The 25,654-nt window shown below is 42.8% G+C and overlaps 1 protein-coding gene and 1 non-coding gene across 8 annotated transcripts in view; both read right to left on the bottom strand.

Annotated features, from left to right (window-relative positions):
* Positions 1-20,607, bottom strand: part of CAST (calpastatin) — a 140,934-nt gene extending 120,327 nt beyond the window's left edge. The window contains exons 1-2 of one of the 7 annotated variants that reach the window (XM_066381887.1): positions 20,298-20,607; positions 4,907-4,969 (exon numbers count right to left, since the gene is read on the bottom strand). In XM_066381887.1, coding sequence (XP_066237984.1) covers positions 4,907-4,969; positions 20,298-20,369 — 135 coding nt within the window. In that variant the 5' untranslated portion in view covers positions 20,370-20,607. Of the gene's footprint in view, positions 1-4,906; positions 4,970-19,686; positions 19,819-20,297 lie in introns of those variants that run through there. The other 6 variants (XM_066381884.1, XM_066381885.1, XM_066381883.1 and 3 more) reach the window with 6 other exon arrangements.
* LOC136404748 (small nucleolar RNA SNORA11) lies at positions 9,081-9,209 on the bottom strand. The gene has a single exon (XR_010751444.1). It is a non-coding gene; the product is annotated as a small nucleolar RNA SNORA11 (small nucleolar RNA).
* Positions 20,608-25,654: the final 5,047 nt, after the last annotated feature.

The raw sequence follows: 25,654 nt of genomic DNA, 5'->3' as shown, positions 1-25,654 counted from the left end.
CAAGTACATATTTGTAATTTAAAAAAGACTAATGTTATTAACAGAAAAAATATTTTTCTTAATGGAAATATCAAATTCCTTTTCCTTTAAGGCACAATTTCTATTTCTTTTTCCTTACATATAAATATATATCTATTATTAAGTTTGAATTCTTTTTTTTTTTTTTTTTTTTTTACAGAGAGAGTCAGAAAAAGGGACCAATAGGGACAGACAGACAGGAAGGGAGAGAGATGAGAAGCAGAAGCATAAATTCTTTGTTGTGGTTTTTTAGTTGTTAATGATTGCTTTTTCATATGTGCCTTAATGGGGGTGGAGGTGGGGCTACAGCAGAGCGAGTGATCCCACGCTCAAGCCAGTGACCCCGTGCTCAAGCCGGTGAGCCTGTGCCCCAGCCAGTGACCTCGGGTTTCAAACCTGGGTCCTCCAAGTAACAGTCTGACACTCTATCCACTGTGCTATTGCCTAGTCAGGCAAGTCTGCATTCTTAAAATTGGCTCTGTATAATGGTACCAGTCTTATGCCTCAACACAGCATAAGGTCTTCACTGAAGTATACTGCCTAAAATGCTCACACGCCCCCAGGGTGGCCAGACGTGTTAGTCAAACACTTTATTAGATTCAACTGAAAATTTGAAAAGACTTCCTGTTCCACTGTATTTAAAGGGGCTGATGTTAAATCTTTTCATTCTCTTTTTCTTGCTTTCTAAGTCATTTGATCTTTGGCTTGTTAATCCTTACAAGTTTTGGTCTTATCATTTCTCTACACCAAAAAGGACTTAACACATTCACAATGATTTTAAAAACAAACAAATATATTCTCATAGATATTTATTCTACTCCAATTTCAAGCATTTGCATTACAAATGCAACATAATCAATGCTATTTTAGTTGCAAGATTCTGTTAAAATTGATGTAGAGTCTTGCCCAGATAGCTCGGTTGCCCAGATAGCTCAGTTGTTTAGAGTTGTCCGGGAGCCAGTTCAATCCCTGGTCAGGGTATATACAGGAGCAGATCAATGTGCCTGTTTCTCTCTCTCTCCCTCCCTCCCTTCCCTTCCTCTCTCGCTAAGATCAATAAATAAAAATTTAAAATTGGTGAAGACACCCAAGGACCACTTAGTGGCTGTCTAGGGGTCATATTCCAAACAATAAGAATTATTTATGATAGCAGAAGAGAAGGGGCTCTGAAATTCACACAGCTGCATTCATCCCCAGATGTCTGTACAAACAGCAATATGGTAGTGGTTCTTACTCAACCCAGTGTTTTTCCTCCTGGCTGTAACTTCCCAAAGTCCTCCTCTGTACTGCTTTTCTTATACCTCCAGATGAAATGCAGCAGAGTAACTAAAGGAGGAGAGAGAAGCGCCAAGATGTACCCCTGAGCATAGAAAGAAAATTTTCAAGCTGACTTTGCTTGAAAGGCCTGGGTCTGCCCTTGGAAGCCTAAGTGGTATGTTTACATGTGTTGAGGACAACACAGTACTGCACCTTTGGGGTAAACACTAGCGTGAAAATGGATCACCAAAACCCAAACTAAGCTTCCTAATCTTACCTCTTGTTCGACAGAACAGTAGGTAAGAAAAATATTTGGGATGAAGAAACAATTTTGGGAGGTCTTTCTCTGGTAATCCTGAGAAGAAAACAGAACGGTAAGCAACTACAGTGTACATGATTTCATAACTGTAATCAAAAAGGCTAAAAGTATGCCTAATGCAGGATTTCCTTGAGCTGTTTCCAGAGCCACAATATCTCCTCAATGACTTCTTTACCCATAACATAAAGAAGTAGAGGCATAAACAGTTAGAGATTCCTTGGGACAGTCCATACTGGAAACATACCTTGAATACCAAATCATCCTGCCCACAGGTCTGTCCACCCTGTTAAATAGACGTGGGCAGAATTTGGTGACATAATAGCTTTCAACCTCTGACTCTATAAATAATCTTCCAGTGATTTACACCACGGGTGCAGGGAAAAGCCTCTGGCACATCTTTGCTTCTGTTGGCCAGGACAAAGAAGGACAGACTGATATGTCCAGACTCTGGCACCAGGACAGGAGTTGTAAATCTGAATTTCTCAAAAATGTTATGAATCAATGGCGGAATTGCTTGAATTCCTGATAAAGAGAAGAAAAACTTCTCTTTCCATTCCTTGGGGTAGAAGTTCATTCAGCTTTATGGTTTGAAAGGGAAAGTACAATCTCCTTCTACTGACATAGAAATCTCAAATTTTTCTCTGGTTGCATTTCTAACAAGGTTTCTTATCAGTTTTGCCAAGCCTTTTATAAAAATGAAGATAAGGTATGTTATAGTGCAGGTATTACAGAATAAAAAGAAGACGAAGTCTTAACACTGTGCTAACAGTTGTTGGCTAAACCCACAATGCCTGTACACTCCAGATGTAATACTTAAGCTTCCATATAATAATAACATAATTGGTAAGAATGAGCCTATAAGAACTAGCCTACTGCCTGACTGGTATGGCACAGTGGATAGAGCATCAACCTAGGGCACTGAGGTTCAAAACTTCAAGGTCACCTATTTGAGCGTGGGCTCATCTGGCTTGAGCACAGGGTGGCTGGCTTGAGCATGGGATCATCAATGTGATCCCATGGTCACTGACTTGAGCCCAAAGGTAGCTGGCTTGAAACTCAAGGTTGCTGGCTTGAGCAAGGGGTCACTGGCTCACCTGGAGCCCCCAGTCAAGACATGTATGAGAAAGCAACCAAGGAACTAAAGTAACACAACAATGAGTTATTACTTCTCATCTCTTTCCTTCCTGTCTCTCTCCTTCCCTCCCTTTCTCTCTCTTTCTAGCAAAGAAAAAAATAAAAGAACTAGCCTACTAGCCACTTGACTATTCAAAAAAGATTTCCTCTTTTGTATGAATGGTTTAATCTTGATTAATGTTAATAAAGAATAAAAGATCTAAAAAACATTTTCTGATTTGGAGAATAAAGAAACACTAGTTCTTAAACAAAAAATTATTTGATAAAAAACTTATTTGAGAATACATTTAAGAGTAGGATTGATAAAGAAACAATGATATTAATGTTAATGCTTGTAAAAAGCAAAAATGTAGATTTTCTTATAGATATTTATTTTTTAATAATTTAAGCAAGAAATAGGATAAAATATTAGTAAAAATTTACTTTTACTTTTTCAAGACACATTTGCCATGGGTACAAATATTCACTACTAATCTTTAATTATTAATAAATAATCAAAATTATATTTTCATGGGTATTGGTACTGAAAAGCAGAGGATTAAACCTTAGTGCAGAATTCCCGACAGGTTCCAGCCACTCCTTATATATTGAATATATTGAAATACATTGAATAGTTCAAACTGCAGAAAATAAGCAGAAAGAGGAGCTAACTTTCTGTAAATCTATTGATAAAATAGAGAAAAATAAAATGATCACTTTATGCTTTCTATATTTCCATGTTCCTTTCAGGAGCTATTTTAAAAGTTGGAAATGAAACAATTTCTACTGAATGAAGATGAACATATCTACTGAGATTTCAAAGGTAAAAGGCAGCAAATGGGAGGCAGGTCCAGTGCCCTCTGGAAGGCCAGCACTGCCACATGACCCTCCCCTGGAGAAGCCGGCCAGTGTTGACGCAGCTCACAGTGGTGCATCAATCAGTGAAAGGACAAAGCACAGGCCCACAGAAAACCCATCACAAAGTGGGGAGATTTGGTTTTACTAGTATTTCCACAGACTCAGTCTAAATAAAAATAGTTCTTTCTCTCTTCCTTTTGTTTAGGAACTTGAATGACCGGTTAATCTAGGCCAACATTGTCCTTCCACGAGCTCTAATGAAAAAAGATGTCCTCATGTGGAATCTAAGAATAATAGAAACAAACAAACAAAATAGAAACAGACTCATAGATACAGAGAACAGATTTTTGGTTGCAAAGTGGAGGGGAATTGGGGGGCTGGGTGAAAAAAGGCCAGGAATTGAGAGGTACAGATTGGTAGTTACAAAATAGTCATGGGGAACATAAAGTACAGCACAGGGAATATAGTCAATGATATTATAATTGTGGATGCTGACAGGCAGGCAACTGAAGTATCAGGGGGAATCAGGTTGCAAAGTACATGATTGTCTAACCACTATGCTGTACACCTGAACCTCATACAAAATAATACTGAACATAAACCATAGTTGAAAAACAAATATTAAAATAAAATAAAAAATTTTTCCTCTTCCACTGCAACATTTGGTTTCCCTTTCTCAATCTGCCATGTTCACAACAAAACATTTACAATTTACAATACCTACAGGGAAATACCCTAAATTACTTAGTTCTATTTCTAAAGGTTCTTTTTCCTGGAGTGCTTTATTTTTTATTTATTTCTTACTGATTTCCACTTATACTCTTGAATCCCATCTTAGTTATAACTAAATTTACCAATATTCCTGTAGGAGCACTTTGCTACCTCATTATTTGTTTCAATATAGAGTTCACACCTGATTGGTGGCGGCACAATGGATAGATTATTGACCTCGGATGCTGAGGTCCCAGGTTTGAAACCCCTGAGGCCACTGGCTTGAGCATGAGCTCATCTGGCTTGAGTGCATGCTCACCAGCTTAAGTACAGGGCTGTTGGCTTGAGAGTAGGATCATAGACATGACCCCACGGTCTCTAGCTTGAACCCAAGGTCACTGGCTTGAGCCCAAGGTCGCTGGCTTGAGCAAGGGGTCACTGGCTTAGCTGGAGCCTCAGGTAAGGGCACATATTAGAAGCAGTCAATGAAAACTAAAGTGATGCAACTACAAGTTGATGCTTCTCATCTCTCTCTCTCTAAAAAGAAAAGAAAAAAATGAATGAAAGAAAAAGACAGAATTCACGATTTAAAAGCATGAGAAAATAAAAACCTAGTATTGTGGAAATTACCTCATCTTCTCCTTTATTTTCTCCTGATTTGGAAGGTGATCCACTGTTTTTGTCATAGACTTGCTATAAGAAAAAAAAAAGATAATGTTTAATAAAGGGAGGTGATACAAGATAATATATATTATCCTAGTGACTTTAATCCCAAAGGGCTAAATATACAGACTGTTAAGAACAGGGACCTCTTTAATCTTCTTCCTGATAATGTTGATAATTCTACACCCACCAATGTGGGTGGCTTTCAAAATCAAGGGAAACTTCAGACATGGATTTGAGATGTAGAAAGGCAGTCTGTAATTAACCCGACACAGATCTGATGGTGATGCCAAGGTGGCATCTCATCTCCTACAAAATGCCTCATGGACTTTTAAAGCCCAAATTGCCAACAAAGGAGATAGCTGGTTCCTTATGGAGATGACATGTCTGAGGACCATGCTAAAACCATACTTAGGCCTCAATTCAGTATGGATAAGAGGGAGGACCACAGCTTCCAAGTAAACCATCACTTCTGACAGCTCTTGGGAATCCCCTACAGTTCTTGTTAAATAGTCACCTATACAGAAAGATAAACCCTGAAGTAGAAAGACCATATCTGCAGCTTCCGTTTATAATGGCTTTACAATTTCATTATGTCCAGAAACAGAATTATTTTTCTCACTAGGACACTGGGAATGAAAAAAAGCATTTATATGTGGTACCTAAAAGTTTCAAGTAATTTACATGGCCTTCCAGAGGGCACTTGACCTTCATGCTAAGGTTATTTATTGATTTTTTTTGAAAAAAAAAGTTTTGTGTTCCTGAAAAGAGTATACAAAGAATAATTTTATTTTATATACACTGTGAGATATGCAAAAAGTGGGAATAGGAATACTACATATAAAAAAAAAAAAAAAAAAAGCCCTGCTGGTTGGCTCAGTGGTAGAGCGTCAGCCTGGTGTGCAGGAGTCTCGGGTTTGATTCCTGGCCAGGGCACACAGGAGAAGCGCCCATCTGCTTCTCCACCCCTTCCCCTCTCCTTCCTCTCTGTCTCTCTCTTACCCTCCCACAGCCAAGGCTACATTGGAGTAAAGTTGCCTCGGGCACTGAGGATGGCTCTGTGGCCTCTGCCTCAGGTGTTAGAATGGCTCTGATTGCGGTAGAGCGATGCCCCAAGATGGGCAGAGCATCGCCCTCTGGTGGGCGTGCTGGGTGGATTCCGGTCAGGTGCATGTGGGATTCTGTCTGACTGCCTCCCCGTTTCCAACTTTGGAAAAATACAAAAAAATAAATAAATAAATAAATAAATAAATAAAAGCTCATCATTGGCTTTAATCCCAATCAGCTTGAGTTAAATCAAAATATAAAATTCCATCACATTCCCTAGAGCAGAATAATAACATGGATATGTAGGTAATTAAAATTATTCAAATTAAGAAGAGTGGCAAGAACAGTAACAATAATTTCTATCACCATTATTTACAAGGCACTTTCATATACATTCTTATTTGACAAAAGAGATTCATGCCCTGGCCGGTTGGCTCAGCGGTAGAGCGTCGGCCTAGCGTGCGGAGGACCCGGGTTCGATTCCCGGCCAGGGCACACAGGAGAAGCGCCCATTTGCTTCTCCACCCCTCCGGCGCGCTTTCCTCTCTGTCTCTCTCTTCCCCTCCCGCAGCCGAGGCTCCATTGGAGCAAAGATGGCCCGGGCGCTGGGGATGGCTCTGTGGCCTCTGCCCCAGGCGCTAGAGTAGCTCTGGTCGCAATATGGCGACGCCCAGGATGGGCAGAGCATCGCCCCCTGGTGGGCAGAGCGTCGCCCCTGGTTGGCGTGCCGGGTGGATCCCGGTCGGGCGCATGCGGGAGTCTGTCTGACTGTCTCTCCCTGTTTCCAGCTTCAGAAAAATGAAAAAAAAAAAAAAAAAAAAAAAAAAGAGATTCATGTGATTTTGTAGATTAAAAAAAACTAAGAATAAGAGTCATTTAGTGTGCTTTTCCAAAGGCATACACCTAGTAAATGGGAAAAGTTTACAAAGTAAGTCTTCTGACTTAAAATCTGGTGTATGTCACTATACCACGCTAAATGGAATAATATTTCCTTTAATCATATCAACAGATATTTTAGTAAACAACAAAGCCGGCCAAGGAATGCCAGACACATGGCTGAAACTTTTCAATGGTCTTTTTGGGTGAAATACTAGAAAGAAGTCCCTTTCATGAATAGAAAGTTCTTCCTCAAAAGAAAGGCTCTCAGGACTTGTGAGTAGAATTCCCAGAAAAGCAGGCGACTGCTGCAGTAGCTCTGTGAATGAAGCCCTCGACAGGGCTTGTTTTATCTACACGGCCCACTCAGTTTGTTGTCCACAGTTGGGAGCAATCAGTTCTGAGTAGTGAATCTTGGGGAGGAAAGAAAAAAGCCATTTAAAAACTCACATATATCAGAGCAAGGTGGGAATTGATACATTTTAGAATAACTGGTGACCAAAAGATTCCTAAAGGCCAGACTAATAGGAAGAATTATTCAACATTTAAAGACAGAATATGAAAGAGACAGATCTGCAATATTTACCCAATCTGTCTTCTTCCAGAACTGGTAATTTAGAACTGTGATAGCACATTCATTTATTATTTCCAATTCTGTATTTTTGTCAGATTAAATATAGGTAATAACAAAATAATATCCACTGTTTTACTGAGCATACTGTTTAGAGCAGGGGTAGTCAACCTTTTTATACCTACCGCCCACTTTTGTATCTCTGTTAGTAGTAAAATTTTCTAACTGCCCACCGGTTCCACAGTAATGGTGATTTATAAAGTAGGGAAGTAACTTTACTTTATAAAATTTATAAAGCAGAGTTACAGCAAGTTAAAGCATATAATAATAATTACTTACCAAGTACTTTATGTCAGATTTTCGCTGTTTGGCAGAATAAATCTTTATTAAAAAACTTACTATAGTTAAATCTATCTTTTTATTTAATACTTTGGTTGCTCCACTACTGCCCACCATGAAAGCTGGAACGCCCACTAGTGGGCGTAGGAACCAGGTTGACTACCATTGGTTTAGTGCCTCATTTACTTGCCAAGAGGTATTATTATTCCAGTTTACAAATGAGAAAACTTCAAGAGACAGTTTGCTCTTGTCTGGTACAAGGTTCCATGTTCTCTGCAAGGTCTCATCCTGCTTTCTGTCAGGTACCAAATACACATTGTGATTTATTACCCTACAGTAAATACAGCCTTTTCTCTCTAAAATATTGACATACAGGTATTTTTTCTTTAGCAATTTTTAGAAAGTTGCTTCCTGATGGTGTTTAAAAATTGCAGTCTGCCAGATTAACCAATAATATCAGTTACTTTCTTCCACTGAAACACTCAAAGTCCCTCAAAGTTACATTGGTTCCAAATAATAGTTTGGGAGGGATATATATAACCAATATTTTTTAAAGGTAGAGTTATGATGACAATTTATAAAAAATTATGTATTTTAAAATTGGTATTTTGTCATTTCAAAAAAACTTGCTCTCAATAGGAAACTTTTTTATAATACTCAAAAGTATAATGACATAAATAAAAATCACATAACCAAGTGGCAAAGTTTTTTTAGGAACTATATGGATTATATTTTTTCATTTTGTTTTTCTTTTTTTTTTTTTTTTTTTGTATTTTCTGAAGTTGGAAATGGGGAGGCAGTCAGACTCTCGCATGCGCCTGACCGGGATCCACCGGGCATGCCCACCAGGGGGCGATGCTCTGCCCATCTGGGGTGTTGCTCTGTTGCAACCAGAGCCATTCAAGCGCCTGAGGCAAAGGCCATGGAGCCATCCTCAGTGCCCAGGCCAACTTTGCTCCAATGGAGCCTTGCTTGTGGGAGGGGAAGAGAGACAGAGAGGAAGGGGAGGGGGAGGGGGTGGAGAAGCAGATGGGTGCTTCTCCTGTGTGCCCTGGCCAAGAATCGAACCTGGGACTCCTGCATGCCAGGCCGACACTCTACCACTGAGCCAACCGGCCAGGGCTCATTTTGTTTTTCTAATCTGGTTTTTTAGTTTAAAATTTTTCTAACATACAAAATGTTGAAAGAATAATACATTGAATTCCAATATTCCTACCACTTGGATTCCAGAACTATTAATATTGTTACCATATTTTGCCTTACTTTCATATAGAAGACAGATGCATTATCTTATTATTATTTTTTTCCATGTATAGGGTATCATGCCACAGGAAGGTCACAGTGTTTGGCCGCCTGTGAGTAGTAAACCCAAGTTCCTGTTGGATGTGTTGTAAACAGAGGAGCCATGCTTCAGGTGCCATGCTCTGATCACATCCCCCTATCTTATTATTTTATAGACAGATCTATCTATGTTTGTATATGTACCTGCATTTGAAAGTAAAATAAAAATATCCTGAAACTTTACCCCTAAATACTTGACCAAGCATATCCTTAAATTGAGGACTTTTTTTTTTTTTTTTTTTTATATATAACTCCAACACTGTCTCCACTCTCAGAGGATTAACAAGAATTACAATGCCATTCAATTCCCAGCCAACAGCAACTTTATACATGAATCATTGCCCTGACCACTTCCTGGGGCTTTTTTCAACACTCAGCATTGTATTAATGATATAAAATCAGTTATAGGTTTTCACTGAGAGAGGTTCCAAGTGCCTGATGTTTTAATTCATAGAATAATCGAACACTTTCAACAAAACTAAGATGGTGAGAAGAAATATTTGGGAAGGATCTATGTCAAATTTGATCCAGTTTAGGAACCTGCAGGAAGGCTTTATAGGAGCAAAGAGTGGAAACTTAGTCTACTGCTACATGTGAGGCTGGTGCGGTGGGAGGGCCCAAGCATGAGGGGGGAGAGACAGGTCAGGAGAGAGAACTGAACCACCAACCTGATAAATCTGAATTTTCTATATGAAAAAAAAGAAACTAACCTGTTCTAAGCATCTACTCTGTGCCAAAATGGTGCTAGGTATCCCCCTATGTGGTCACCTTTACTTCCTATGGCAACGTTGGGGTACACACTGCCACTTCGTTCTATGGATAAAGAAACAGAGGATCTAGAAAAAAACCAAAAAAACCCCAGAGGATCTGAGGTGAGGTTTTCCTTGGTCACACCACACATCTGCAGTCTTTGGCTAGAGAGGGGCTGTGCAGCATCTAGTTAAAGGCTAGCTGAGATGCTGAGAGTGCGAGTCACATCAAGAAAGTCTCAATCCAATGCATTAAAGTGAAAACACACATACACACACACACACACCACCACCACCACCACCAACAACAACAACAACAACAAAACACAAAAGCAAAACAAAACTTTCTGTTCTAAAACTGGTTGTTTTATAAAATTAATCAGACACACAATACTTATAAATTTCAGCTGATATGAGCAGCTGGGGATGAAGCCAAAGACAGGAAGAACAGAAAGCCATCCCTGAAGCAGGACAAAATTCACCGGGAAGATAGGCCAGGGAAGACATGGCGCAAAGACGCAGGTAGAGACAGGGTGATCACCAGGAGTCCAGAGGCAGGGAAGCAAACCAGACAGAGGGCTTTCCTTTCACCCTCAAAAAGGAGTAAGTTTCCAAACTATTTCCAGCTTCTGCTATCACCATATATTTGACAAGGACAGCTGTGTTTGTCTTCATTCGGAGGTAGCATTTATATGATAAATATTCTACCACAGCAAACTGTAAACCTGTGAGGAAATCCACAAGAGGCAAGAGCAACAGGCCCGGAGCCTGTGCTCTCACAGCCAGGGACCTTCCAGCACCCTGGCACCCTCCCGACTGTTACCCAGACACACCCTGTATCATGCACAGCCCAAGGTATAGCCCAGGCTATACCTTGCACAGAATAAGATAAAACCAAACAAACTTCTACACATGTAAAAGAAGAGAGAAGGCAAATGAGCTTCCCCAAGGCAGCTGTGAAAGAGGATGCAATACTAGTTGGTTTCTGAAATGTCTGTGGGGTGGTCGGCAGTGGGGGACGGTCACGTGAGGAACTCAGACCCGGGAACTTTGGCTAGGGCTGCCCGCAACCAAGGGCGCCAAAAGAAACTAGCCAGAAGTCCTTGGGAAAAGAGCGACCGTCTGTCAGCCAGTGAGATCTCACCACGTCATATTAGCCCGCCCACCCTAGAGGACCCCTTTAAATATCCCTCACATGGTTTAATCCCTGCAACTCCTCTGGCCTCTGTCCCTCGACCGAGGACCTCCTCAGGCGGGATACGTTCTGTACTAAATAAAGCCTTGCTATTCCGCACTTCATGGCTATGGCCCCTTCCTTCCATCTCGGTGGGGAAAAATACCTTACAATGTCCTTGCTTTATAATAAAAAAAAAATACAGATTTTTTTGGGGGGTGACAAAAACATTCTAAAATTAAATCGAGGTGATGCTTGCACCATTTTGCGAATATATTAAAAAATATGAAATTGTATGTTTTCATGTGTGAATTTATGGTTTGTGAATTATTCCACCTCCCCCAAAAAAGTTTAGGAAAACAATAAAGGTTATTTGAGAACTCAAAAATTTTCCTTCTTCAACTTGGAGACAAGCATGGAGATCAATATCTGCACGTCCAGCGACAGCTGTGTCAAAACCATAAAGCAAGTTATCGTGGTGCCCTCTGGACTTTCCGAGCGCCCAGAGCTCAGCTCCCCTGCTTCACTACCACTGCACCTACGGAGGAAGGCTTGTTTCAGAGGGGAGGGGAGGGGCGGGGCGAAGCATCAGGAAGCCTCCGGTCAGCAGTGGGTCCCTTCCTTCCGTGAGGGCCACGTGCACCTGCGGCACGTTTGGAAACACGCCAGAGCCCAGGGATTTGGAGTAAGTTTCTTTAGGGCGGGTCCAGGGCAGGGATATATTCTTCTAAAATTCTCCAGCTGATCTTCTTGTGGAACTCACTGGTGTTGCGGGGAGATTTGTGGCACCACGACTGGAAGTGGAAGTTTCTGCTCCCCCCCCCCCCCCCCCCCCCCCCCGGGCACCCCAGCTGAGTCAGCCCCCATGCGGGTTTCTCCGGGTCAAGCAGGCTGGGCAGCTCTGGGCCTCCCAGGGAAGCTCTGATTGCTCAATGGAGGCGCACCGGCCTCACGTTCACACCGGCATTTCCTGACTGACGAGCCTTGCCCTAGGCATGGCACATCATATCTTCATATCAGCACGTTTCCATTTTCTCAGTAAAGCAAACAAATTAGCACTTTATTGTAGACTCTCTTGCTTACTGATTACTTCATAAACATATATTTTGCCTTCCTAAACACATGGTAAATTATATTCTTTTTTTCCTAGTCCTGCGGTAGGGGTGTGACAGAATTCTTGATTAAATGACTACACTTCCCACACACCTCTAGATGTTCCCCGTGAAGAACTTCTCTTCTCGGGTCAGTAAATTAGATAAAAGGACCAAAAGCTGAAAAAAAGAAGTTGAAAAACTAAGAGACAATGTGCAAATTGATATTTCCTTCCGAATCTCGTAAAATCTATTCCTGTATGCTGACTGGTGGTGGTGCAGTGGATAAAGGGTTGATCCATAATGCTGAGGTCGCCGTTTTCGAAACCCCAAGTTTGCCGACTCTGAACTCAGGCTCGTCAGCACAGGGTCGCTGGTGTGAGCAGAAAGGATCGTCCACACAATCCCAAAGCTTGCCTGTTTGAGCCCAAAAATTGTGGGCATGAAAAGTCCAAGTTGAGCAGGGGACACTGGCTCAGTTCCAGCAAGGTACATACAAGAAGCAATCAGTGAAATCAACTACAAGTTGATGCTTCTCACCCTTTCTCTCCCTTCCTCTCTCTCTCTTTCTCATTCCCTCCCCCCCCCTCTCTCTCTCTTAAAAATAAAATAAAATAAAAATAAATATATTCCTGTATGTATTTTGCTTGCTAAAACAAGATTGTTCAGCAAATAAGCAGGACCAAGATGTAAAGCTGGTTTTGCTTTAACATGGTCTCCTTAGTGCAGATGTGGGCCAGTCACCTCAAGGCGACATCCTACCCTGAGCTTCCCTGTTGGGTAGCAGGGATGTTGCTGCCTGGATGGATGGCCTCAGGCTGGCTTTGGTCAGAGGGAGGCACTGGCAGGAAACTGGATGTGGTGGGTAGGTGGTATTTCCCCATCCTCTCTGCCTCTGGGAGCCTCTGCAGTAGGGTCTCTTGAAGGACAGGTCAATGGCAGTTCTTACTTCTGCCAGGTGATCCAGTTCTTCCTTCCATCTTTCCAGCCTAGGAATGGTAGTAGCTTCTTGCAATTTCTAATCTCTGGTTTGCCTCAGCCATTCCAGCTAGCTTCCCAGACTCTTCCATAACTGGGTTAACAATTCCTTGCATTCCATTCCTGATAAATTCTAAGAGGACAGAAAGAACATGGATCTGAAAGGCTATATGACCTTGGGCTAATAATTTAACCTTTCTGTGTTTTTTTTTCCCCCCTTGTAAAATAGAGCTAATGGTCCCTACCCCCAGGGGCTGGCATGTTTATGAAATGAGCTGATGTTGATGAGGAACCTGGCCCATTGCCTGCTTCATTTTAAGAATACAATAAAAGTTATTCCCCTCCCTTCTTTTTCTCTGGCACCAATCTGATTGTGGTAAACTATGAGACAGCAAAATGAATATGAAATGTAAAGTTAAAAGGTTTTATTTTCTGAGATTGTAAATATTAGAGCAGAGAACTAGGTTCATCTGATAAGTTTATGTTTACTACTTTGTCTATCTCATGACTGTATATTATATTAGTCTCACATTTCCATAAGAAAATGAAGTACACAGGGAATAGAGAATGCATTTCCAATGGTGACAGGGATGAAATTTGTTTGTTTGTTTTTTTCTTTTTCTGAAGCTGGAAACCGGGAGAGACAGACAGACTCCTGCATGCGCCCGACTGGGATCCACCCGGCACGCCCACCAGGGGGCGACGCTCTGCCCACCAGGGGGCGATGCTCTGCCCCTCAGGGGCGTTGCTCTGTTGTGACCAGAGCCACTCCAGCGCCTGGGGCAGAGGCCAAGGAGCCATCCCCAGTGCCTGGGCCATCTTTGCTCCAATGAAGCCTCACTGCGGGAGGGGAAGAGAGAAACAGAGAGGAAGGAGAGGGGGAGGGGTGGAGAAGCAAATGGGCACTTCTCCTGTGTGCCCTGGCCAGGAATCGAACCCGGGACTTCTGCACACCAGGCCGACGCTCTACCACTGAGCCAGCCAGCCAGGGCGACGGGGATGAAATTTAAATGTGCGATTTCCACGCTTTAAAGCACTTTGGAAGGGTATGGTGTGTGGGCGTGTGTGTGTGTGTGTGTGTGTGTGTGTCTGTGGTGTGTGGGCATGTGTATGTGTGTATGGGGGCATGTGTGTGTTAGTGTGTGGGCATGTGTGTGTGTTGGTGTGTGGGCATGTGTATGTGTGTGTGTTGGTGTGTGGGCATGTGTGTGTGTTGGTGTGTGGGCATGTGTGTGTGTGTTGGTGTGTGCGCATGTGTGTGTGTTGGTGTGGGGGCATGTGTGTGTGTGTTGGTGTGTGGGCATGTGTGTGTGTTGGTGTGTGGGCATGTGTGTGTGTTGGTGTGGGGGCATGTGTGTGTGTGTTGGTGTGTGGGCATGTGTGTGTGTTGGTGTGGGGGCATGTGTGTGTTGGTGTGTGGGCATGTGTGTGTGTGTTGGTGTGTGCGCATGTGTGTGTGTTGGTGTGGGGGCATGTGTGTGTGTGTTGGTGTGTGGGCATGTGTGTGTGTTGGTGTGTGGGCATGTGTGTGTGTTGGTGTGGGGGCATGTGTATGTGTGTGTGTGGGCATGTGTGTATGTGTGTGTGTTGGTGTGTGGGCATGTGTGTGTGTGTGTTGGTGTGGGGGCATGTGTGTGTGTGTTGGTGTGTGGGCATGTGTGTGTGTTGGTGTGCGGGCATGTGTATATGTGTGTGTGTTGGTGTGTGGGCATGTGTGTTGGTGTGTGGGCATGTGTGTATGTGTGTGTGTTGGTGTGCGGGCATGTGTGTGTGTGTTGGTAGGGCTGCAAGTTGCATAGATGAAGCAAGATTGGCACAAGGTGACAACACTGAAAATTATTGAAGCCAGGTGCCAGGCACATGAAAAGTTCTTTATATTAGTCTCTCTTCCTCTTTCATAAAAACTCATGAAAAATTTTGTGTCCTCTTATCTCAAGAACACTAGTCACCCAAAGGCAATATCCTAGTCATTTTACTTGGTTTTAATACTGAAAACCCCAAACTCATAGAGAAGGCTAGTTTGAGAGGTATAGTATGTCTTAAAAAAATCAGAGGGCAGAAAGTCAAGAAAATGGTATATAATAAATGGCAGTATCAGTAAAAAGATAGATAATGTAAAAAGAAAGCAAAAAGAAATTCTAGAGCAGAGAAATACATGTAATAACTAAAATGAAAAATTCACTAGAGGCATTTTCAAAGGAAGGTTTGAACAGGCAGGTGAAATATAATAATAACTGGAAGATAAGACAACTGAAGTGATCGAGTCTAAGGAACAGAAACAAAAATGATTCAAGAAAAGTGAACTGGGTCTAAGGGACCTCTGCAGGAGTCCCAGAAGAAGGAGAGGAAAAGAGGCAGTAGATTATTTAAAGAAATAACAGTCTAAAAATTCCTATATTTGATGAAAGATATGAATATAAACAAGAAGCTCAACAACTTCAAGTAAGATAACCTCAAGGAAATCCACATTATAATCAAACTGTTGAAAAACAGTTTGAGAAAGGAAGTCTCAAAATCAGTAAGAGAAAATGACTTGTCACATACAAGGCATATTCAATAAGACCACAGATATTTCCTCAGAAGCATTAAAAGTCAGAATTCAGTGGGCGAAGTATTGGGTGAGCAGGTGAATAAGTTGGAAACCCTGTGTACTGGTGGTGGGAATGTTAAATGGTACAACTGCTTTGGAAAACAGTAAGGTGGTTCCTCAAAAAATAACTAAAATGAAAGCAGCTGAAGTGTCTATTCTCAGATGAATGGATAAACAAAATGTCATATACATATACACAATGTGATATTATTCATCTTTAAAAAGGAATAAAATTCTAACATATGCTATAATGGATGAATCTTGAGGACATTATGCTATGAAATAAGCCAGCCACAAAAAGACACATACTGCATGATTTCATTATATGAGATTCCTAGAGTAGTCAAAATCGTAGAGACAGAAAGTACAATGGTGGCTGCCAGGGACTGAGCAGATAGAAAATGGCAAGTTAATAATCAAAGGGCATAAAGTTTCAGTCAAACAAGATGAATAACTCTAGATACTTGTTGTATAACCTTGTACCTATAGTCAACAATAATGCACTGTATACTTAAAAAGTTGTTAAGAAGGTAGATCTTATGTTAAATGGTCATACAATAGAATTTAAAAAGGAAAATGGTAAAGAACACATTTACATGAAAATAATGCTATATATCTGACTGTACGTATGTATGTAAAGCAAATGGGGATGTATTGTTTAGTGGGTATAGAATTTCAATTTTTTAAAGTTCTGGAGAGAGGTGGTAGGGATGGTTTCATAAGAATATGAATATATTTAATTCAACTGAATTTTACATTAAAAATGGTTAAGGTGGTAAATTCTATGTTACGTGTATTTTACCACAATAAAAAAAGTCAAGGAAAAATAGAATAAAGATGGGTTGCTTAGAGAAGTCTTATATTCCACTGAGAAAACCTACTCAGAACTAATTCATCTCTGCATCTCAAATGACCACCCAATGTTTCTACCTCTAGCAAGCTTTGACATTCTTTAAAAAGCACTTGTAAAATATAATTAACTTCCTGGGAAGTTTCAAAACTGATTAAAGAAAATTATCAGCAGACATCACTCTTAGTTTAAAAGTCTTATCTGCAATGGGAAGCAAACTGATTTAGAAATTGCCACCTAAAGACTAACGTGTCTGACCTCCATTCTCTCGATACCTTAAAGCCCACGCTCTTTTAGCAGACACTATAATTTGCATTCCTACTCCTAAACATCACTGCAGCAAAGTGGTCTGTCCAGCCACAGAAGTCTTGTGACAGACACTCTCCCTAAGGTGGCTGCAATGATGAGCGTTTTATGTGACTGGGCTCCTTGCTTATGCTGCCACAGGGCCCATAGGTCTAATTAGGCTAAGGAACACCTTTAATTAACATGGCCTAATTAAGTCAACTGGGGACTCAGGAATATGATTACTGGGGTAAACCATATTTACTCTTCATCATTATGGTGCTCATCAGATGTTATTCAACTCTAACTTTTTACATAATTCTTCAGAAGATTAATGATATTGATGTCATACAATATGGAAACATACATTGTAATGTTTCATTGAATGACTACAGGTGGCATTCCCTTAAATAAACATATCACAGACATACCTTTTAATTATTTTATTTTTCCTAAATTTTTTAAGTTAGTTCATGCACAATTTTTTCAGTATTTAAAGGAACCTACTAAAGATATTTTAGTTATAGGATTTACCAAAAGCTATATATATCACACCTCTCTTTCTAGTTTTGTACAGTGGTTATGAGGGGTGATCACAGACCAGACCATTTTGAGAATTAAATGAAAGTTAAGGATCATTTTTCTATAACAAAATATACATATGCATATATAGAAGCCCACCAGTAAATCTCCTAAAGGTCTATGCAGACAATTTGTAACATATACATGCATATATTTATATATATGTGATATATATAGCTTATATATATATATGATATATATAGCTTTGAGCACTTGAAATGTGGCAAGTGAGAATTGAATTTTGAAGAATTAATATAAGCCTGACCAGGTGGTGGCGCAGAGGATATAGCATTGACCTGGGATGCTGAGCACCTAGGTTTGAAGCCCAAGGTCTCTGGCTTGAGCCCAAGATCTCTGGCTTGATCAAGGGGTCACTAGCTTGGCTGTGCCCTCCGGTCAAGGCTCATATGAGAAAGCAATCAATGAACAACTAAAGTGATGCAATTATCAGTTGATACTTCTCATCTCTCTCCCTTCCCCCCCCCCTCTCTCTCTCTCTCTCTCTCTCACATTCACTTAAAAAAGAGAATATGAAAAAGAAGATATAAAATAAATGATTTTCCCAAAGGTCACATGTTGAAATAATGTTTGTGATATAGTGTGTTAAATAAAATATATTATTAATTTTATCTGTTTCTTTTTGCTTTTTTTTATGTGGCTACTGAAAAATTTTAAATTACATACGTGGCTCACTATATTTCTATTAGACAACACTGGTTTAGAAAGAAGTCCAAGTTTGGCCACAGGCATATTGCTGATTTTAGGAGATTGCTACTAGCAAACAATTCCTATAACGCTATAGTTCCAAAACTGGATTCTGAGAGAGGTTTTAGCAAAAATGCACATCACTCTTAAAAGTAACAAGAGTGAAAGCATAGATTTAAACTACTTTCATCCAAATATTCCCACATAATTTCCTGAAGAGAATCAGGAAAAATTCTGCTATTAACTCTGTACCAATGACATCCATATTTGCAGATAATTAATGTGGTGCATTTTGATAAGAACCTCAGAACAATAATGACTCAAAGAAAACTTTTGCTTTTAGCACAGCAATAAGATGCTAAATTTTAAAAGCCCAGAATACATAATGGAAAACATTCATGAAAATATATATCAGGGGAAATTGGAATTCCAAATATTAAAGGTATATATATCCTATGGTACTTTGATTTATGAATCTAATTAGTCTATTAAGTGGTGCCTATTATCACCTCCATTTTATAGCTATGGAAACAGGTTCAAATAGGTTGACTCATTGCTCTTTGAGAACAAGAATTCTATCTTGTTCTCCATTGTGTACTTGGAGGCTAACTCTTTGCCTGGCACATACTAGATGCTCAGTAAAATGACCATTGGCTAATAAGTAACAGTTTACTAATTCCAAAACGATATATCTCCTAAAGAGTGTCTAATTACAACATTCTTGCTTGTTCCAGTACCACAGTGCTGGCAGAGTGGTGTACTTAACTAATTTAAAAAAGAAATCTTTACCATAAATCGGTGGGACATAAATATATTCACTCTCTTGGTTAATAAAACTTTGGTGTATTTTTTTTTTTTTTTTTTTTGGTAAAGCAATCTAATGTTAAATCATGCTTCCTGGTTCCTACACATTACAAGTGCCAGCTTGACTGGATAGCACGCCAAATTGGTTGGCCTGGCATTCAAAGCACTAAACAAATGGGACATCTTTCTCCCTCATCCAAAGTAATAAAATACAGAGCAGCACTACTCCCCTTCCACTTCACCCTCTCTCACACACACACATACACACACACACACGCAAGGGTCTTAACCTCACTCATTTGCTTCTGCTCCTTGGAGTTTTGGTTTTCCTCCTTGCCCCCATCCCAGCTGCCTCTTTTCCTTTGCGTAGGATATTGCACGACCAACGAAACTACTCTAAAAGTATTAAACTTACTCATCATGGGTTAAAAAAACACTAGATATTAGCTCTTAAGAGCTAAATCTGAGTTCATCCAGGAATCAGCATCCTGAGGCAGAATTCCTCCAGCAATAATTCCTGTTTCATTCAACTTCTGAGCGCGCGCCGAACCCGGTCTGCGCACAGACTCGAGCGCGCTCCCACATACCACTGCAGGGAGAGTCTCGGCCTCTCCCGGAACCCAACCTGAGGATCCGAGAGGAGGTCGCACCCGGTCCCCACCCTCTCCCTGGCAAACCCGGACAAGGCTTCGTCCTCACGCCCAGAGAGACAATGTGAACACACTCCCTTCCCGGTCCTGCCTAGGAATGACCACTTCTATTTACCGTCTTGTACCACCAGCTCGCGAAGGCCATGGTGGTTCGCTCTGAGCCGAGCGGCGCAGACCCGACGGGGACTCCGGGAGAGGTGCTGAGGCGCGAGGCTGGCGCTCCACCTGCCCGGACTTGGCTGGCACTGAGCTCGGATAGTCCGGCAGTTACCAGGTGGGCGGGCACCTGGGCAGGGCCTGAGGCGACCCCGCCCCGAACGGCGGGCCCCTCCCCCCACTAGCTCCGGGCTAGTTAGGGAAGATGTGTTATTTCTCCGGGCAGCCACACCCTGCAGTCCAACCTGACACGGAAGACAGGTTCCCGCGGTCCAGCTGAACGACCCCACCCACTCTGGTCCCCTTTCATCACTATCATTTCACTTGGGTCTCACCAACCCACTTTTCCCGGAGCGGCCCACCCGTGCGCGAGCCACGCCCAGCGCTCAGCCCACGCCGGGGGACCCCGGGGCCACCCCCGCCACCTGCCCGGCGGTTGGCGCCCCTTCCCAATAACGGGAGGGGGCACCCGGGTAGCAGGCCAGGCCAGCTGTGCAGAGGAGGCGGCCCACGGCCCAGGGCCGGGGTCCTCCCGGGCACAGCCCCGCGGTCCGGGTGGGAGCCACTCACCTCCGGGGTGTGGCGGGCCGCTGCAGCTCGGGGCCGCGCGGAGGCGGCCGGCTCCGGGCCCGGCTGGGACATGGCGAGGCCGAGACCAGCGCTGCCTCCGGGAGGGCGCAGCAGACACTGGAAGGGCGGCCGGGGCGGGGCAGGGCCGGCGGGCGCGCCCGTGAGGCAGCTTTTCCGACCCAGCTCCGAGCCCGTGCAGGGGCTGCCCCTGCCCCGCTGGGCCCTCCCCTTCCTGCACGCTGCTGGCTGCGGGCTGCGGGCTGCGGGCCGTCGCGGTCGGGCCTGAAGCTTAACACCCTCGGCCCCGCGTCTTCCCTCGGGGACCCTCCCCGCCCACCTCTCCTGCTGCTCGGTTCCCTGTAGGTCACACAGAGAGGAGCTGAGGTCGCCAGGTTCCTTCATGGACTTGCTCAGACTCCTCGTGCAGCTGTGCAAGGGGAGAGCGGGACCCGGGCGTGGCTGGTCTCCCCAGACGCTGCCTCCCAAGAACCCGAGAATAGACATCTTCTCTGAAGCCTGCCCTCACTTAGCTAGAAGGTTTTACCAACTCGAATCTGGCCCAAGCCTGGACCGTCTGGAAAAGAAAGCGGATCACTTTCTTTGTGTGTTTGTGTATGTGTGTGCGCGTGCCTGTGTATGTTTTATGTCATTTTACTTTGGGGGTGGGGCAAATTGGAAGTTTAATAATGTTTTTGGGGAGGAAGCTATAGGTCCCAATCCAAACCGAAGAACAGTCCCAAGTTTAAACCCCAGTAGCCTTACTGGAGCCAGGCGGGTTTTCCTTCTGAGGCTGGATTGCTTTTGTCTTTCCCTCATCTTAAAAAGCACTTCCTGGTTTGGGTGTGGAAGTGAAATGTAACAAGCCTGCCTAGAACACTGTCAGCCTGCGGTTGCTGCCGGTTTGTGAGCAGACCTAACTGAAAAACCTCTTATCCTGCGGTGGCATTGACACTTTGGGCCTTAGGGTCACCACTCTCTACAGTGTTAGGTCAGATTATAGGAAAAGACTTGTCATGCTACTGGGACATTGGCAGAATGGAATTCTTTGCTTTTTTCCCTCATTTTTAGGGATTGTGACTTCCCTTCACTCAAGAGACTGGCTAGCCTCATTCTTAAAGGAGGGAGCATGGGGGAATGATTTCAATGCATTTCCTCTTAAAGGGTTCTACTTACTCTCTAGGTATGTAGTATTTCCAACAAACAGGCTACAGTTTGTTGGAATTCGTACATAAAAATAACTCGTACATATACATAAAAAATGAAATAACTTGGATGTGGGATCTGTGATTGTCATTTCAAGAAAAATAGATTGATGGCATCAGTTATATGCCTAATTGGGGAAAATGTCATAAGCCTGAAAAAAATACCTTTACTACTGTGACCAAACAACTACAGTAATTTAAGAGAGCACGAAAGCTCTAAGGTGAAGTGACAGGCAGCTGCACCTCCAGCCCAGGAACGGGAACTGTTTTCTAACTCAGGAGACTAGAGGCCCTAGAGTCAGGTTTCAGATCCCTGAGTACATTATTCTAACTCTGGAAGAATGGTTCCTATTAAAGTTTGAGGTGTTTTCTAACGGAATATTTAAAATAGAATTTAAACCCGTTAGTTTATATTTTCTGAAAGTCTTCCATGTTTATCACTGTGAAAGGAATAGTGGAGGCAATGATGATAAGATTTAAATATACATTTCCTGCTCCTCGAGACTCACAGTTTAGCTGAGGTCCTATAATAATTTTAACACACAATCACAGTGAGAGACATACAATGTGTAAGTACGTACAAATGTGCTTTGGGAGCTTGGGGTTTTGTGGGTTTGGGTGATTATAGGAAGAAAAAGGAGGCCTGAGTGGCATGACCAGCTGGTGGGGTGTGGACAGGAGAAGAAACGGCTGGGCCAGTTCAGGAAATAGAAAGGTGCCCATCCACCTGACTGGAGTTGCTGGTCCAAGTTCAGGAGTAATTCATCCATTTATCAACTTCTTATTAAGCAGCTACACCATGTTTGTGATATAGTTGATGCCAGAATCTGTAAGAGATAATAACCATAGCCTCAGGCTTTGCTTAAGAATTAGAACTCATATTAGCAGAACATTTGCAGACCCAACAGTGCATTGATATGAAGACTATGGGTAAGGAAAAATTTCAAAAAAGTTGAAGAAGAAGGTGACAATCTCACTTTCTCTTGTAATCAGTAAGGAATCTGAAGCTTTAATACCACACTAGCTTTTAGCATCTTGGGGAAGCTCATTTTAAATATACGTATAGCAACTTTTGCTACAATTTTATTGGCACAGATTATGAGAATTTAATTCCTTTACTTACTCAGTAACAGAACACCCGCTGTGCCAGACTCTGTGGAGATACCACAGACCTCTTACCTCAAGGATGTCACAGTCCAGTAGGAAAGACAGATTCACAAGCATGTGACTGTGGGACAAGGACTACGGGCAGCAGAGCTATTTCAAGAGTGCTGCCGGATCCTGAGGAGGGGCTTTCATTCTGACCTAGGGGTGGTGAGCTCAGGGGTGCCCACTTCTTTCTCCTGTGTTTGACTTGAGTGAGTTGAAGCCCCCTCCAAGCAATCTCCGTATTTATATTTTGTCTCTTCCTCTTGATCCTCATAATTGTTCAGGATTTTATCACTTCTCATCAGGAAACATATAATATGAGAAAAAGATGTGGAGCCAAAGAGAGAGCTTCAGTGGGGCAGAAGGAAGCTCACAGAGGAGTGGGTGCCAAAGGCCCACTAAAGGGAGGCGTGGGCACAATGGAAATGTCACTCAAAGGTTGGGTGACAAATGTATGAAATGTATGAAGAGTGTCCTTTTAATCTGAGAGCTGGGAATTTTGGGTAACAGCCAGTGGGTGAAATCAAGGACACAAAGTGTTTCTCTGAGGTGCTCCCAGTTTGGGGGTATTTCTTTCTACACCACCAGGCACCCAGGAAGGAAAGTTACCTGCAGAAACGTGAAACTTCTGGTTGCCGTCCAGTGTCCTCCAGTTCCACTGGAACTGACTTGTCCTATCTGCTATCTCGAGACTCTCAGTCAAGTTTGCCCCTCTCCATAGTGATATTTTCCTTAGTAAACCAGAAAAAATAAATACATAAGGAATCCTTGTGAATAGGCAAAGACCAATTAGCAATATGCAAAGCCCTCAGCCTCCTTTCCCTTGTAATCTGCATGTGTCTGACTAGGAACTTCATGCTTCTGACTGTAGAATGATACAGTCTACAAAACAACGGCTTCAGTGGTGAGGTTCCATGCACAAAGGAGAGGAAGGTGCTAGCCAGTTGGAGAATATGTTTAACCACAGGAGCCTTGCTAGTAGCTATGGTCTGAATGTTTGTGTCCCCCTGAAATTCATATGTTGAAATCCCAATGCCCATCGTTATGGCATTAGTAGGTAGGGCCTCTGGAAGGTGATTAGGTCACAAGGGCAGAGCCTAATGCCCTTATTAAAGATGCTCAGGAGAGCTCCCTTGCCCCTTCTGTCATATGAGGAAACAAGAAGAAGTCTGCGACTCAGAAGAGGGCCCTTACTCAAGCATGCTGGCACTCTGATCTTGGACATGCAGCCTCCAGAACTGAGAGAAATACATTTCTGTTGTTTCTGAGCTCCCTGGTCCATAGTATTTTGTTAGAGCATCCCAACTGGACTGAGCCTCTGTGCTTCTCCGATCACATGGGCTTGTGCATGGATAACAGACGGGACGGGGAGATGGAGGGAGAAAGAATGCAATGGGAGGGTGGAGGGACAGAGGCAAAAGAGGGAAAAGTATAAACAGCAGAGGAAGTAATTTTAAATTTTCATTGCTACCAGACAAGATCTTGAGTCACCACATACTTATAGTTAGGCCCTCACATTTTATGTCTCATCCTTTAGGTCTCTTCAGATAGTAAAGCACCTGCAAAATACCTCAGGCCTATTCTTTGGTATGACAGCATTTCCTGCTTCTTGTCTGCGTGGTTCAAGGAGGACTGAAATGACATTTCCTTTTCAGGGCTTTGGTAGAGAGTGCCCTTGGGGTTGAATGTCTGAGGAACTGAGGTAGGAATGGGCAGAAGCTGAGCGGGCGTGCAGACCCAGGGCAGCCTCAGATAACCCTGCAGGGAGTGATGAAGACAGGATGCCCTGAGAGATGGCCGGGCTTGGCAGAGAGGGCTGGGCCTTTCTAAGCCCAAATCAACCAGTCCCTGGATGTGGTTGAGGGGGAGGAAATATGGCTTTAGGGGAGGAGGGTGACTTCTGAAAGTGGTGACAATTCCCAAAGGGAAGGAAAAGATGAGTGCTCTCTGTTGCAGGCACTCTCAGAAGCTGACATAAGGGCTCTGCTATTCCCAAAGGGGACTCAGGTAGCTTATCACATCCGCTATACTCCTCAGTGCTATGTAACATCATAAGATTTTGCAAATAGAATGGAGGAGGGAATGAATATTGCAAAAGCATGTTGTGAAATTGCTATTTAACGGAACATTAGGTTTGAAAATATTACCCATTCAATTAAATTTCCCTCCCTGTTTTAATGACTTTTGCTTTCAAGAGGGGTCACTAAAGAACAATTTGTTTCAAATTGTTCAAATGTTCAGAGTAGCCAAGCTGTTAATATGATTAAACAAAGAGAAATAACAATTTTACAATAGTGTCTGTTAAGAATGGTTGGAAATAAAAATAAAATGTTTGATTTTCTTGTTTTATCTAGTGATATTAAAACAAAAAGAAAAAAGACTGCTTTATAAGGTCTGGCAGCAGGCAAGGAGGTTGGGACAAGATCCTCCCCGTTTGCCAGGAAGCTCTCAGAGCCCTCAGCTACCTTCCGTTTTCAGTGCTAGTTTCCCTCAGGTCTGCAACTTTCTGTCTGCACAGTCTCAGGAAAGGAGCTCAGTCCTCAGAGTTGGTACAACCTGCAGGCCAACAACTTGCTAGCACTGTGAGAACCATCCCTCTTGAACTTTTACAGTTCTTGGTGGCTCCTAGGTGCCAACAGGATGAGGGTTTTATTCTTTAATATGGTCTCCCAGGTCCTGCAAGATCTGAACCCTTTTTTTTTTTTGTATTTTTCTGAAGTGAGAAACGGGGACACAGATGGACAGACTCCCACATGCGCCCAACCAGGACCCACCCAGCATGCCCACTAGGGGGCGATGCTCTGCCCATCTGGGGCGTTGCTCCACTGCAGTTGGAGCCACTCTAGTGCCTGAGGCAGAGGCCAAGGGGTCATCCTCAGTGCCCAGGCTAACTTTGTTCCAATGGAGCCCTGGCTGTAGGAGGGGAAGAGAGAGATAGAGAGAAAGGAGAAGGGGAAGGATGGAGAAGCAGATGGGTGTTCTCCTGTGTGCCTTGGCCAGGAATTG

The sequence above is a fragment of the Saccopteryx leptura genome, chromosome 4, assembly GCF_036850995.1.
Source record: "Saccopteryx leptura isolate mSacLep1 chromosome 4, mSacLep1_pri_phased_curated, whole genome shotgun sequence".
NCBI lineage: Eukaryota > Metazoa > Chordata > Mammalia > Chiroptera > Emballonuridae > Saccopteryx > Saccopteryx leptura.
The sequence above is the reverse complement of the archived record's forward strand: the minus strand, read 5'-3'. Positions and strand labels throughout refer to the sequence as shown.